Below are 14,603 nucleotides of genomic sequence, written 5' to 3' on the forward strand. Positions count from 1 at the left end.
CCACCACCCAGTTGAGGGGACCCTGTTGACAAAACCTTCTTACTTCACCTGCAGGAAGCATCACTCTGGTAGGCTCTGATCCAGCTGCTGGGACCTGTCAGGACAGTCCCTGCCATCTGCTGGAAAAGCAGCTTGGCAAGATGTAAGAAGTCCAGGAGACTCCTGGACAGCATCAAGGATAATTTCTTACCCCAGGTGACAGAGAAGTGCACCTGCTACTGCACCTGTGGCTTACCAACACAGATTAACTAACTGGAGAGGTCAGGATCAGTGGCAGCCTGGGCTGAAGTGGTCATGCCCTGGTGGAATTCATGATCTCAGGGATTATGGGCCAAAGAAAGGTTAAAGTCACTACTCTGAATTTTAGAAGCCTGAACTTTTAGTTATTTTAGGAATTAGTGGATGGGACCCTCTGGAAAACTACACTCAGGGAAAAAGGAGCAGAATAGAGCAGTCAGATCTTTAAGGACATCTTTCTTAGAGCCTGAGATCTCTCCATTTCCACCAGTGAGCATTCAGGCAGGGAAGGCAGGAGACCAGCATGGCTCAGTAAAGACCTCCTGGACAAAGTGAAATACAAGAAGGAAAAGCACTGGACATGGAATCAGGGACAGGTATCCTGGGAGGAAAAGAGAAGTGCTGTCTGGTTGTGGAGGGACAATTAAGAAATTAGGAAAGCTAAGGTATAGCTGGAGCTGAATTTGGCAAGGGATACAAAGAATAGTAAAAATGGCTTCTATAGGCATGTTGGTCAGAAATGGAAGATTAAAGAAAATGTGAGGTACTCGATAATTTTGTTTGCCTCAGTGTTCATTAGTAATCTTCCCACATCTTTGAAATCCCTGAAATTCAAGACAGGAATTGGGAAATTGAAGTCATTCCCAATGACCCAGCAGATCAGGTTGAAGACCACCAGAGGGACCTGAACAAGTCCATAGGAGCCAGTGAGATGCATCCCAGTGTCCTAATGGAACTGGTTGATGTAGTTGCCAAGCCACTCTCCATCATATCTGAAAAGTCATGGCAATCAGGGAAAGTGCCCACTGACTGAAGGAAAGGGAATATTACACCCTTTTTAAAATGTATATTTATAACAGATAATATTTTTCCATAATCTTGCATCACCTTTGCATCCGGAGTAAGGTGATTTTAACTGGAGTATCACTGCAATTATTGCCAGTTGGGTTTATGACCATAAAGTTGTATTACTCAATCTTTTAGAAACTTACTTTTTTATTATATGTAAGTCTAAAGCAGTTTTGAATAAATTTTGCTGTGCTACTGACCATATACAATTTTTAAAAACCCAACAGTGATCACCTCATTACTGTTTTATTCCTTGGAAGTCCCCACTATTTCATGCCCTCCAGAATCTTTAAACAGTTTGGGTTGGAGGGAATCTTTAAAGATCATCTAGTTGCAGCTCCATAGCCACTTGACCAGGTTGCTCAAAGCCCCATACAACCTGATCTTGAACACTTCCAATGATGAGGCACACACAAGTTCTGTGGGCAGCCTGCTCCAGCATTATACCATTAAATAAAGTGGTATAACTTTTAGTGTAAGAAAAAAGGTCTTCCTTGTATCCCATCTACATCTACCCTCTTTCAGTATAAAACACTTGCTGGTAGTCCTGTCACTGCAGGTCCTGGTAAAAAAAAAAATCTTTCCCTGTCTTTCTCAGAAGTTCCTTTTAAGTATTAAAAGGCCACAGGAAGTTTTCACCAGAGCTTTCTCTTCTCCAGGCTGAAAAGCTTCAGCCTTCTCAGCCTGTCTTCATAACAGAGGTGCTCCAGCCCTTTGATCATTTTTGTCTTGGACCCATTTTAACAGGTTCATTATTTTTTCTTGTGCTGGGAAACCCTAGAACTGGATGAAATATTCCAGCTGGGAGTACTCTCACAAAAGCGGGAAAGATGGACAAAGGCCCCTCTCTCGACCTGCTGTCCATGCTGCATTTCATTCAGCCTAGGATGCACTTAGCTTGTTGACTTTTGGGGTTTTAAGTGCACATTGACAGCTTGTGTCCAGCTTTATCCCCTGTACTTACTCCCAAGTCATTCTCTGCAGGGCTGCGGTCAAGCTATTCATCCATGAGCCTGTACTGATATTTGGGATTGTCCCTAGCCTGAATAGAGATATGATACAAAATTATGGAAGAATTTTTCAGTTTTAATTTACATTTAAAACTGTGATATGTATTCAATTACTATACAAACAAAAACCATGCACACATGCACATAACTTGTGCATGTAATAATCAGAGATAAATTTTCCTGGATTCTGGTGTCTGTAAATTATTTTCTTACAGATGCAAACCTGGTGCCAGTTTTCTTTCTCCAGATTTCTAATTTCTGCATCCACTGGACACATTTAATCCATGACAGTTACAACACTTATAACAATTGACATGTTTATGTCTCTTTGTGTCTTCAGACATTATTTATAGTAATGCATTTCTAACATTTGCCATATCTTTCATAAGACTTGATAGTACCATACCACTGCAAGATACAAACTTGACAGTTTGCAATAGAATCTGCACATTATTCTGACAGTAAGTACTACACAGCCAGCAAACTATATTATTTTAATATTGTTATTAAAAATCCTATGAACACTGTGACTAATCATATATAGTAAATTCTATTTTGTGCATGATAGCAACGAGTCACTACATTTTTAATAAATTATATATTGCAGTAAGCAACTATTGCATTATTTTTAATTTAACACTTTTTAAAGTCAAGTATATTACTAAAAGCTATTTCATAAACCATTATAAAAGAATTTGGAAATATCTTAAAATCTGGCTCAAGATTTCTGTCTGTTTTGGTCCCATTGCCTGTGAATGTGTGCAATGATCTAGTTAATATGTGATTGCATTTATGGCATAACGATTCTTCTCAATGGCCCTTCCAGCAATATTTTTGGAAACACTGAGAAGTAATCAATACTTCTTTGTATTACCAGAAATGCATAGCAACACTGGTATACATCACTGCAAGTGCTTCTCTACTTTTCCAAAAACACAGCTGCAATAGCTCTACTAGCTCACTGTAGTTTAACAAATGAATTTCAGTACAAATTAGAACAGATTAGATGAGCACTGTCCTCAAATGTCTTTAATCCTTTTTAATCATTAAAACAGAATGACACGCAGGAGAATATGTGCCCATTCTTTTAAAAGCTCATACAATTTTTTGCTTTGAATCCATTCTTCAGTGCCATACCACTGAGAAACCACTATATTTTTAGAATTGATGAACCTTTCAGTACTATAATCTTCGGCTTTCAAGCTCACTATTATTTGCCTTCAGGTGCAAATTTTAAAGTGTACGGTCTTCTAAAAAACCTTTATGGCTTCAGCCAGATTCTGAAAGGCTTGTAGATCAGTCATCATCACACTAGATTTCTTTTCAAAATAATGTTCTTCAGTTAGAGTACACTTGTGGTTATACTCGGTTCACTTGTCAAATACAAATCTGAGGTCATCAAAAGCTTCAGGGCAACTTCAGCTATTCCAAAACTCATTTTCTACCTCTATTTTGTTGGAGATATAGTATTTCAAATATAAAAATAATAGAAAACTCTAAAGGTAGACAAACAAAGGCATTGCATGTGCATGTTTCAGTACAGCATTGCAGCAACTGCCTATAAAGACAAAGTCAATCCAACACCCAAGCATTTTAGAACACAAAAATACCAAAAGGAGATAGGGTATTTCATTATGAAGTTGATATATATTCTATTGAAATCATGATTTTAGAGCTGACATCTCAAAACACATAAGTGTAGGAAGAGATGCTAATGATTCTATTTAAGTATTTCTGTTGTAATTCTGTTGCAATTAAAATTAAAATATTTAAATACTCTCATTTACAAGGTCTACATTCAATATAAATCACATGCCTGGCAAGGCTGAATGACACTAGGCTCAGTATTCCTGTTGGCTTGAATTCATTGGCCATATACTAGCACAAGGGTTTTTATTTAATTCTAGTTTTAAGTCCCATGTTTTATTAAAATAGAAAAACAGACAAGAGAGCACTTTCTTTCAAAGGCTGATTTGATATTTGAGAGGTCAGTCTGAATTTTTCATCTCCAGAGATTTTTTATGCAGCTATAATTCATATTTATAATTAGAGCTGAGTAATTAACACTCTTTTGAAAACAGAGACTATCTAGGTACTTGGGGAAAAGCTTTTCCCTTCCCAAAGTAAAACTGAATTTTATCATTGACTTTGACACACAAAGAAATCCAGTTTGTTCTGTATGACCCAAAGCCCCATATATATAAATAGTCAAGGAAAAATGGAATTTTAAAAGCATAAGCACACACCAAGCTCCTCTAGGAGACTACAGACAAATGGACCAAGGCAAAAATAAATTAAATAAAACTAAACTCAGCTGGATGCCTAAGCTTTGTCTGCTTTGGGTAAACTGTTTGATGCTGTTTAACAGCATTGGGATGGAAGCTGACACCATACTCATTCACAGCATGAATTCTACAAATTACATACTTCCTCCAACTTGTCATTAGCAAAATTCTGCCTTTACATTTACACAAATTTCAAGTGGTGCCCCTGCATCCCATCACTTCTCAGCAATTTCGTCTCTCTTATCTGCTCCTAATATTTTCACTGTGATTGGAAGTACTTAAGTTAGCATTTGTATTTCCTGTTTTCACACTAGCTCATGTCTGCTGTTAAACTTGGAGATCACTGGAAGAGAAAACCAGCTGAACTATGTGTCCACAAAACAGCTAGTATACTGTAGTTTATGCAAAATATTGTTTTATAATGTGTGATATGGTAAGGTATATCCCTTCACCCATTTCATTTTAGAACCTGTACTTACATGTCCATATTCAACTTATTTATTTCCTAGCTTGGTAATTACAAATTGTCATTCCATGTGGTTATTTGAACTCAAAGTGTCTGATGGATGTGAATATCATAAAATGAAGAAAGAAAGCCTGACTCTCTGACAAAAGGAGACCAGGATAATCTCATTTCTCTATTCAAATATATCTGGGGGGGAAAAAAGAGAAAATGTATAATCACAGACATGACATGGAGAAACTACATGTTATAGCATCTTCGTGGCATGCAACACTGAGGTTGCCTAGGAGGTTTTTTGCTTTCACATGAAAAGTCAGCTAAAGTCCAACAATATCATGCATGGGTTTATACCCCTAAAATAGAAGTGATTTCACCTGAGTGTATCACATTCTTTTCTTCCCCTATGAAAAAAAAGCAGCCAAATATTCTATTTATTTTGTCTACTTGCATTCAGGAAAATTTTCAAAATATTTAATGTTTAATGAAAATTTCACTGTCATGTAAGTTTTCAGCAGTGATAGTACATGACACATAACCTTCTGAAAAAGCTACAGAAATATGAAAACATTGCCATGCTATAACAACCCAGTAATTTGCAAACGTGAAACAATTGAATAAAACAATTTTAAAACTATAAACTACTATTAGTATGATACAAATGCTGAGTTTTACTCTGGAAGAAATTAGTATATCTTGAATATTTAATAGTGGCAAGACTGACAGGAAACATACTGATTTCAATCCAAAATCTCTAATGAATTGAAACTATTTAACTGCAATCACTAGATCTACTAGCTAAGCAATAAAAAAAAGGCTACCAGTATGTTCATGTTTATACAGATGTTTCTTAATTTGTAAAAAATTTAAACATTGGCTTATTACTTCCTTTGCTGTTCCTTTGTAGATGCTATATTAAAGAAAATGTCAAGTTCTCCTCTACAGATCTCTGAAAATAGTAGATATTCTGCTTATTTGGGCTTCTTACTACTTCAGGGAGGAGGAACAGGGAGGACAGGGAGAGAAAACGTTTCTAACAACTAGAACCATTTGCTCCTACAGTGTAATATCTAATTTTGGTATGCTAGTACTTAATCTATTCCTTTATATTTTTTTCCACTGTGTTTTGCTCATTAAAAAAAATCAATAAAACACATCCTAAATTTTGTAAAGGAGAGGTGGCACAGTAGGGAGGCCCACATTTATTTATTACATACCTCATGCTTTATCACAAAATGGATTATAAAAATAAACTCAAAATTAATTTTTAAATTATTAAATTACTGCTTATGAAAGTTCAATATAAAGGAATTATGTACAATGCTTGCCTTTGCTCTGGTAACTCTCTGGCTTGAATGATGAAGAGAGATGAAGAAAGGTATCCTTAATCTATCAAATAGGATAGCTGTGAAGCTGGAATTGGCTGCTGAAGAGCAGCACTGACAGTACCTACAATTTCAAAGGGCAAAACTGACCTGCATCAATTGCTCAAATATTCCCAGGAGTGAAAAACTCACTATGCTCTTACAGAAATTAACAGCTAGACAGATGGTATCAACCATCTACTCTCAGGTAGTTGGATTGGAAATGGTAATGGAAAGGAATGAAAGGTAAGGATGCAGTGGGGTTGACTGGAGGAAAGAAGAGGCAGGAATTCCTAGAGAAAGAATAAATTTGCATATAATCCCTGGGATTCCCCTGAGGAAAAATAGAGAGTGCCAGTGGGTATGAGAGCTTGTTATTCTATAGCATCAACAGTCAGGAAGTGAAGACCAACTTAAAGATCACGTTTGAATTGAGAATAATATGGCAAATATACACAAGGCTAGAATATACACAGAAGGCTATTGGCAGCAAACTCTTTCGAGAAGTAGGAACCCCATGTTTCAGGAAACAAGAGAAATATGTTACAATCAGATATACAATAGGTATATCTGATATACAGTGGATTAGAGAAAATAAAAGGATCCATGCAATTCTACTATGTATATGTATATGTATATGTATATGTATATGTATATGTATATGTATATGTATATGTATACGTATACGTATACGTATACACAGGCATACACACACATATTTGTTTTTATTTCTAAAGTACAGAATAACATCTTATCATATCGTGCCATTCAGGAAACGTAGTTTAGCTATGGTATCTACTCTGAAACAGAGCAGAGTAAAATCATCAGATGCAGTAATTTACTTGTAACAAAATCAAAATTTAAAAGCAGAAAGCCTGCTGGTGATTTTAGGGCAGAATTTTTTCTGCTCCTTTACCCAAGAAGCAACATTTTATTGGTCTATTTGCATTACATCATTACAGAGCCCTTCGAAATGGTCAAACTGCCTACTTCTCTTAAACTAATAGAAATCTAACTATTTCATTATAAATTTAGTGCCAGAAATTAAATCTTGGAATAATAAGGTATAATGAGCCAACCAGGATTATGGTGCTTCCTTCTCTCTTAGAAAGAGAGAGGTGGTCTTCTACCTGCAGCACTACTACATTTATGACTGTTATAAAGTACTCTGCCTCTCATTTCTACTGTATTCAGCCAGTTCCTTCTTCACAACACTCATTCCACACAAATATACAAATTCTTTTTCTTTAAAAAACAGTGTTAAGGAAAACAAGTACTCTATTTCTAAACTTTTATATATTTGCAAGAGACTATAGGCTTATATACAGCTATATACAATACAAGTGGTTCAAAGTTATTTTATATTGAAGGCATCAATAACTGAAAAAGCACTAAGGACTAAAAGCAATATTCTATTCACTGAAGGAAAAATAGAAGAAAATCTAAAAATTCCTCAACTGTTCATAACTGATTAGCATATTTTTTTCATATTCAGCAGAAAAAAACTAGGTTTGTAAGTCACATAATTTCAAAAACACTGGCTCCAAAATAATTCAAGCCTTTTCCAAAAGGCTCCTGTTAGTCTTACAGTGTTTAAGGCATGGACAGTCCACAGAATATATTTCAACATTGAATGAATGAATGAATGAATGAATGAATGAATGAATGAATGAATGAATGAATGAATGAATGAATTTAAATCCAGTTGGTGGCCAGTCACCACCAGTGTTGTTCCCCAAGAATCAGGGCCAGTTCTCTTTAGTATCTTTATGACCTGGCCAAGGGGATCAAGTGCACCCTCAGTCAGTTCGCAGATGACACCAAACTGGGTGGGAATGTGGATGTGCTGGAGGCAGGAAGGCTCTGCCAAGGGATCTGGACAGGCTGTATCAATGGGCCAAAGCCAGGGGTGTGAGGTTCAACAAGGCCAAGTGCTGAGTCCTGCCCATGACCTGACCAAGTGGCTAAGAAGGCCAATGGCATCCTGGCCTGTACCAGCAATACGGTGGCCAGCAAGACCAGGGCAGGGATTTTCCCCATGTACTTGGCACTGGTGAGGCTGCACTTTGAAACCTGTGATCCAAGAAGGATATTGAGATGCTCAAGAATGTCCAGCGAAGTGCAGAATATCTAGGGAAGGGCCTAGAGTACAAGTCCTGTGAGGAGTGGCTGAGAGAGCTGGGAAAAGAAGGCTCAGGAGGAACCTTATCACTCTCTACAACTGCCTGAAATGAGGGTGTGGTAGCCAAGTAAAAAGCAGAAGGACAAGACATGATGTCCTTAAACTGTCCCAGAGGAGGTTAGGTTCAATAGCAGGAGAAATTTCTTTACTGAAAGGGTCGTTAAGCTTGGAACAGCCTCCACAGGGAAGCTGGATGATGTCACCATCCCTGGAAATATTCAGATATGGCAGATTGAGATGAGGTGTGCCCAGTGGGTTTTGTGTTATTCAGTCAAAGGTTGGACTTTATGATCTTGGAGGTTGTTTCCAACAATGTTTCCATGATTTCTGTGTTTTCAACCCTTGAATTAACAATTTTAAAGTCACCTTATATTTTTATGTTATATATATACACACTCTTTACATATGTCTTTTAAATTATTTTTAAAAGGACATGTGAAAACCAATTTTTTTTAAAATTCTGAACAAAAATTCTAAAAAGATTACCACTTGAAGGACAGGCTGTCAATTTTAAAGCACTCCAAGTTGCATTTCCACATTTAAATATACAGCTACAAAAAGCAAAAAATCATTAATGGAATAAAAGGAAATTAAAGTATAGAGTGAAAATATTAATAGTTCAAAATAAGTGAGTACAAGGCAAGGTAGACCAAGAACCACACTGCAAACAGTGTGGGGTGATCCAGAAAACTTACACTTCCTCTTAGACTTTGAATCGGCCACTAATCACTTTCTTTTTATCTGACAACATCACAGTCATGCACACACTGACAGATTAAGTATTTACAGTATAACATAGCAAAAAAACACATTTTGCACCTGTGCATATCCTTTTCTAGAGTACATTAGTGTTCCTGAATGATACTGTTTAATGTGGGATTTAGTGTATGCATATTTTTCAATACCCTGATGGCAGAGATACCATGTAACAAACAGATCATACATGCTTTCACCTTCATAAATAGTAGCAGTAAAAATCAATAATAAAAAGACCTCACAAATATGTATTGTGTTTTATTCCCTGCCTTTCTGGGTTTCATCACCAATACAACTCCAAAAACAAAACTTTCACAGTTGATACTGGTCAAGTTTGTTACTCTTCTCTTGGGGAAGAACAGGTTTGAACTACATTTAATAGAGTACCAAAGACTGTTACCACTGTTAATGAACTGTCATTATGTTTCAAAAGGCCCATCTCAGTAAAACCCTTGTTATTTATTTCTTACCTTAAACATAACTTACTGTTCTTTACCTGGGATTAATCATCACAATTCAGATTTTTAATACATTCAAATACTAGAAGACCTTAATAGCAATGCATATACGGAGCATATATTAATATACTACTCACCAATTTTAATCTTTGCAAGGGTATTCTGCTAGTGTCTATCGGAGTACGCTCTGTGACATTACCAAATCTGACTTCTGGGATGGCAATTGCACATATTACATGTGCCCACCTGTGAAAAGTGGCAAGTCAAAAATACCACGAAAAAACTCATAGAAATACAAGTGCTGAAGTTGTTGCTTGCTGTGTATTTGACTTTCGCTTTTGGTTTGGTTTTCTTAAACATATCCATCTGTAGTTATTTCCTTATTAGGCTTTCTTAATCTTCATTAACACATTTTAACAAACTTTGCAACACTACCACTTTGTGTCAATAAACTTTCAGACTGAGATTTTATTGCAACAATTTTTAAGCCTGTTTTACTTTTTATTTAGTAAGAAGTTTTTGTAGGTGTGCAATTCAGGTACATATGTAAACACCACACTATTTGGTTCATGCGTAATTTATCATCTACAGCAATTATTAGTCATTATTAACATTACTCAGACCTAAAAAACTATTCTTACACAACAAACATGATTACAAGCAATCATGTATCTACCAAAATGCAAAATGAAATGCAAATGTTATCAAGGCCTTCTGTCTGCAGACATAATGGCATCCAAGCAGCAAAGTGATCAAGCCACCAGTGCAATGCCTAACCTGAACTGGATCACCTTTGGTAGCAAAAGCACCTGCAAGTGCCTAGGACCAGTGTTACATTTAAGACTTCAATGGAACGTCAGGAGGTTTGTCAGATGATACAACATGCTTCCTATATGCATCAGAAAGCACTCCAAATCCTCATGATACATGAATTTCAAAATAAGAAAAGCTAAAAGAAATTTTAAAAAGCCAGAAATTAATATTGAAACTGTGTACTTCATGAAGCACAAGAGAAGCTAACGACACTTTTATTATCAAAGAGCAGTCTTCTGAGGCTACATCTAAAATCTTTAGGGGTAGAAGTAAATCTGAATAAAGGAAAACATTTCAATTTTTTTACTCATATTTGCCTTATTCCCTGTCATTTATTGTATGTCTGTTTTCATTACCCCATTTGCTCTATTTCTGTAAGCTCTGAATGCTTGCCTCACTCCACTTGTACGTTTTGAAGAAACACACATAACACAAGCATCTTAGCAGATTAACAGGAATGTGGGCTGAAGCTGAAGGAGATGGAGGGTGATGCAGAAAACAAAAATAATTTCTCCTTCCTGCACTGCAGCAGCAATATTTCAGTAAGTCATCCTTGGCAAAAACATCTGCGAAAATATAATATGACACACAGGGACCAAACAAACTCCTATCATGTGACTTTAAAGTTGCATTGGTCGAAGTGTGAAGTAAGACCTGTACATAAAGATGATGTAACAATTAGCAAGTTATACAGTTCAGCCCAAATAAAAACAGATAAAGCTTGCAGATCCATCCTTTTATTATGGTGACAGTTTCTTCATGTTTTAACTAACATGAAGTTGAGACTTTTTAAAACATTTTTTATAATAGCGTCTTCTTCTCATTGTGACCTGCCCACCTACTAAACCACATTGTCTTACCATCTAAACTTTATGAGACAGAAGTGCTATAAATAAAATGCCTCTTCAATGAATCTTCAACTAAACACTTAACCTCTGATATCTCTCAACCTAACAGACTGAAAACAATTCCTGTGTTCTGCTGAAAAAAAACAAATCTCAGCCTTCCTATATGCCAAACTACTTATTGCATGCACACATACCAATTTGATCCATTAGCTTTTAAAAGTATGACATGCTCTTCCTGTATCTCTAATTAGTATGTACAGAGTAAAGAAGGAGCAAAGGGAATGCACATGTTAGATTTTACAGCTGTTGGAGAAAAAAGGTAAAATTGTAACATACTTTTCTGAAAACTCAAAATTTTGAAATGACAGCTAATACTGAAAGACAGATTAAAAACTCCACAATGTGTAACAACTATAAGGTGTTACAGAAACACGAAAAACATGAGTTCAACTGGTTTTACAGAAATCCCATTTCATAAATCCATAAAACTAACCTACAGAGTGATAGAATGTAAACCTAAAAGCCCTATATATAATTACAATAATCACAATAAAAGTGATTTTATGCAGACTTCTGTGGATGTTCCTCAAAATATATCTTATGAGACATTAAAAAAATTAAATTGATATACAAAGAAAGATATACATATTTTTAAAGATTCAACACGGAAGATACCAACATCAAATATCAAAAGGGCATAATAAATTATATTGATATAATATTATTGTAATTCTCTTTGTATTTAGCAAGTAAACCAAGTAACAAATTTAAGGGAATTTAAAGCAGAACTAAGAATCAGCTGAGAATTTTAATGGTCTGGCAAAAACTGCCATTAAAATAACTACAATAATAATGTTTTCTGAAGGTAAGATATGCCCAGAGTTAAATAAAAAACTTTCGCCTAACTAGACAAGAGTCATGAAGTCAATTGCAAACCACTGATAGATAAATTCTTTCCACTTCCTTTCCTGGTAAGTGAAAAAGAATGTCATACCTAGATTATGTCTTACCACTGCATTCCAAGGCATGAAAGAAAGAGATCTACACAATATTGCTATGCTACTTAGATGAGCTAATTAATTATGAAATTATTCAAAATGCATAAAAGCTATTCTACTATAGGGCTTGAAAAAACATTAAGCTGCAGCATTTTCCACTTCAGCTAATTGAGTTACTTGCTATAGTTTCTATCAGCCAGATATAGTAATAGAGTGATGTCAGCAACAAAACTATTTTTATTTTTGACAATGTGTGACAAAAGTGCATTTGAAAAAAAAAAGACTTCAGAATTAAAAATTATTTCAACATGATTAAAATTAATTCATTGAAAATACTAGGTTTAGAAGTTCAAAAGTATTGTAATGTAAGAAAATACACTTTGCTGTTTGATAAGATATGCAAACAATTTTAAATGAGCTCTGTCATTTACTTTCTTTGCAAAAAGGCCAGCAGACTAAAATTTGGAACAAGCGTTTGCAAATAAATCTACATTCTACTATCTAACTATTTAACAAAATGCCAGTGCCACATTTCAATAGAAGTAAGATTCTATTAAAGGGACACTATCAAGTAATTCGGGTTGCAAATGCTTTGTACAGGGAATGGACTGGAAGTAAAGTTTAAAATAAGCACATATAGTCCTGAAGAATATATCACTTACTTTTTGTCAGTAGTCTGCTTTAATGCACCACCTCGCAAATTGCAGAGACAACATTCCTAAAAATAAAAATAGAGTAGAAAAAGTGAATTTTAATGATGGTTTACAAATCAGTTCTATTCATCTGGTCTTGAGGATAAGCAAACTGCTAATGCAATTAATTACGCCATTACAAACTGCCACTTACAAGCATAGCATTTCCTTACAGAGAAAGAAAAGGATACAGTAACAAAAAGAAAAACAACTCATACAACCAAAAGAAAAAAGGTAGTATTACAGATGAAGTGATAGAATCACTTTAAAATGTAATTTTAAAAAATCCAAACCAAATCAACACCAAAAAAAACAAAACAAAACAAAACAAAAATCCCCAACACTTTTAATCAGTACTGCCATAGAAAGGCTGGAAATTGCCACACATTTTACAAAGGCAAAACAAAGTACTATGGCACATAATGAGTTTAACAGACGTTACTGAGAAACTGACCCACAAACTATTGATCTACCTTAAATAATTTATTTTATTTTTCTTTTTCCTGCAGTATACCTTCACTGCTTTGATCTTCAGTACAACTCCACCTCTTTCAGGGCACTCAGCAAGGTGTTCAGCAGTCTCCAGATAACACACTAAAAAACACAGCTTTTCCTACCTCTACTTAAAACTGAGCTTTTGAACAGATACACTCTTTCTGTCTTTCCAACCCCTCACTCCTCCTCTTCATTCTCCTTAATTTCTAAATCTATTCTTTCCTCTTATTTATCTTTTTTATCTTCTATCCCTTGAAAGGAGCTGATGAAAAAGTGTTTTGAACATAGCTATTCTTCTTCCTGCCTTTTCTTCTAAAAGAACAAATGTACAAAATACAGTCAAGATATTCTGTGACAGTATACCTATATAAGACTGTGTCTTTTGCACCCCTACATTTAAGTTGCCCTCGTAGGACAAACAAGCAAATCAAACAAAAACACAAACAAATGAAACCCCAAAGAATTTTCTGTTATACTCCAGTCTGATCTTTTCTTAAAAATGATGAAGACTACAAATGTCTGCAAGAAATTTATTTGAATGCTATATTACATTTCCTATGAAAATCATCTTTCCTAACCATAGAAAAACACTTCCTTGTGGCAATTGGATCTTCTTTGCTACCCAAGCACAAAAATTTTGCTTTACCAACCAAAACCATGGAGAACAGAACATCCTCTTATGGAGCACCCTTTTACTGTAGAGCACCCTTAATATTATTGTAGAGTTTCAAAGAAGAGAATTGAGGTTCATTATTCTATCCACAACAACCTTAGGATGGGACCTAATATGTTCCAGATAACATTTCCCTTTCTAAAAGTAAACACTGACTATTAAATCAGGGAACCCAAAACCTCAAAACTATACTGCTTTCAGTAAAGTTGGGTTTTTTTCTTGCAATAGTAGTCACTCGGAGAAACAGCATTTTGCAATAAAAAACTGTTTCAGAGTGATCCCTGTACCCCTTCCAGGTGACCCCACATCTTGACAGACCTTGACATTTCTTCTCCCTCCCTGAACACTTCTGCAGTGTGGTGGACATCAGCACCAACACCAGCACAGCCCAGCAGGCATCAGGAGGAGGCAGCGGGTGGTGGCGCTGATGCCATATGCATGGGTACTTATCTGCCACTAGAGCAGCTCCAAAAGCTCCTGCTT

The 14,603-nt window shown here is 35.7% G+C and overlaps 1 protein-coding gene across 6 annotated transcripts in view; it reads right to left on the reverse strand.

The window, feature by feature from the left end:
- KDM4C (lysine demethylase 4C) overlaps positions 1 to 14,603 on the reverse strand; it is a 247,789-nt gene that overhangs the window by 67,330 nt on the left and 165,856 nt on the right. For all 6 annotated transcript variants that reach the window (XM_053932680.1, XM_053932684.1, XM_053932682.1 and 3 more), the window contains 2 exons: positions 12,923 to 12,978; positions 9,739 to 9,847 (listed from right to left, as the gene is read on the reverse strand). In XM_053932680.1, the coding sequence (XP_053788655.1) occupies positions 9,739 to 9,847; positions 12,923 to 12,978 (165 nt within the window). The remainder of the gene's footprint in view (positions 1 to 9,738; positions 9,848 to 12,922; positions 12,979 to 14,603) is intronic.

Source organism: Vidua chalybeata, chromosome Z (assembly GCF_026979565.1).
Source record: "Vidua chalybeata isolate OUT-0048 chromosome Z, bVidCha1 merged haplotype, whole genome shotgun sequence".
NCBI lineage: Eukaryota > Metazoa > Chordata > Aves > Passeriformes > Viduidae > Vidua > Vidua chalybeata.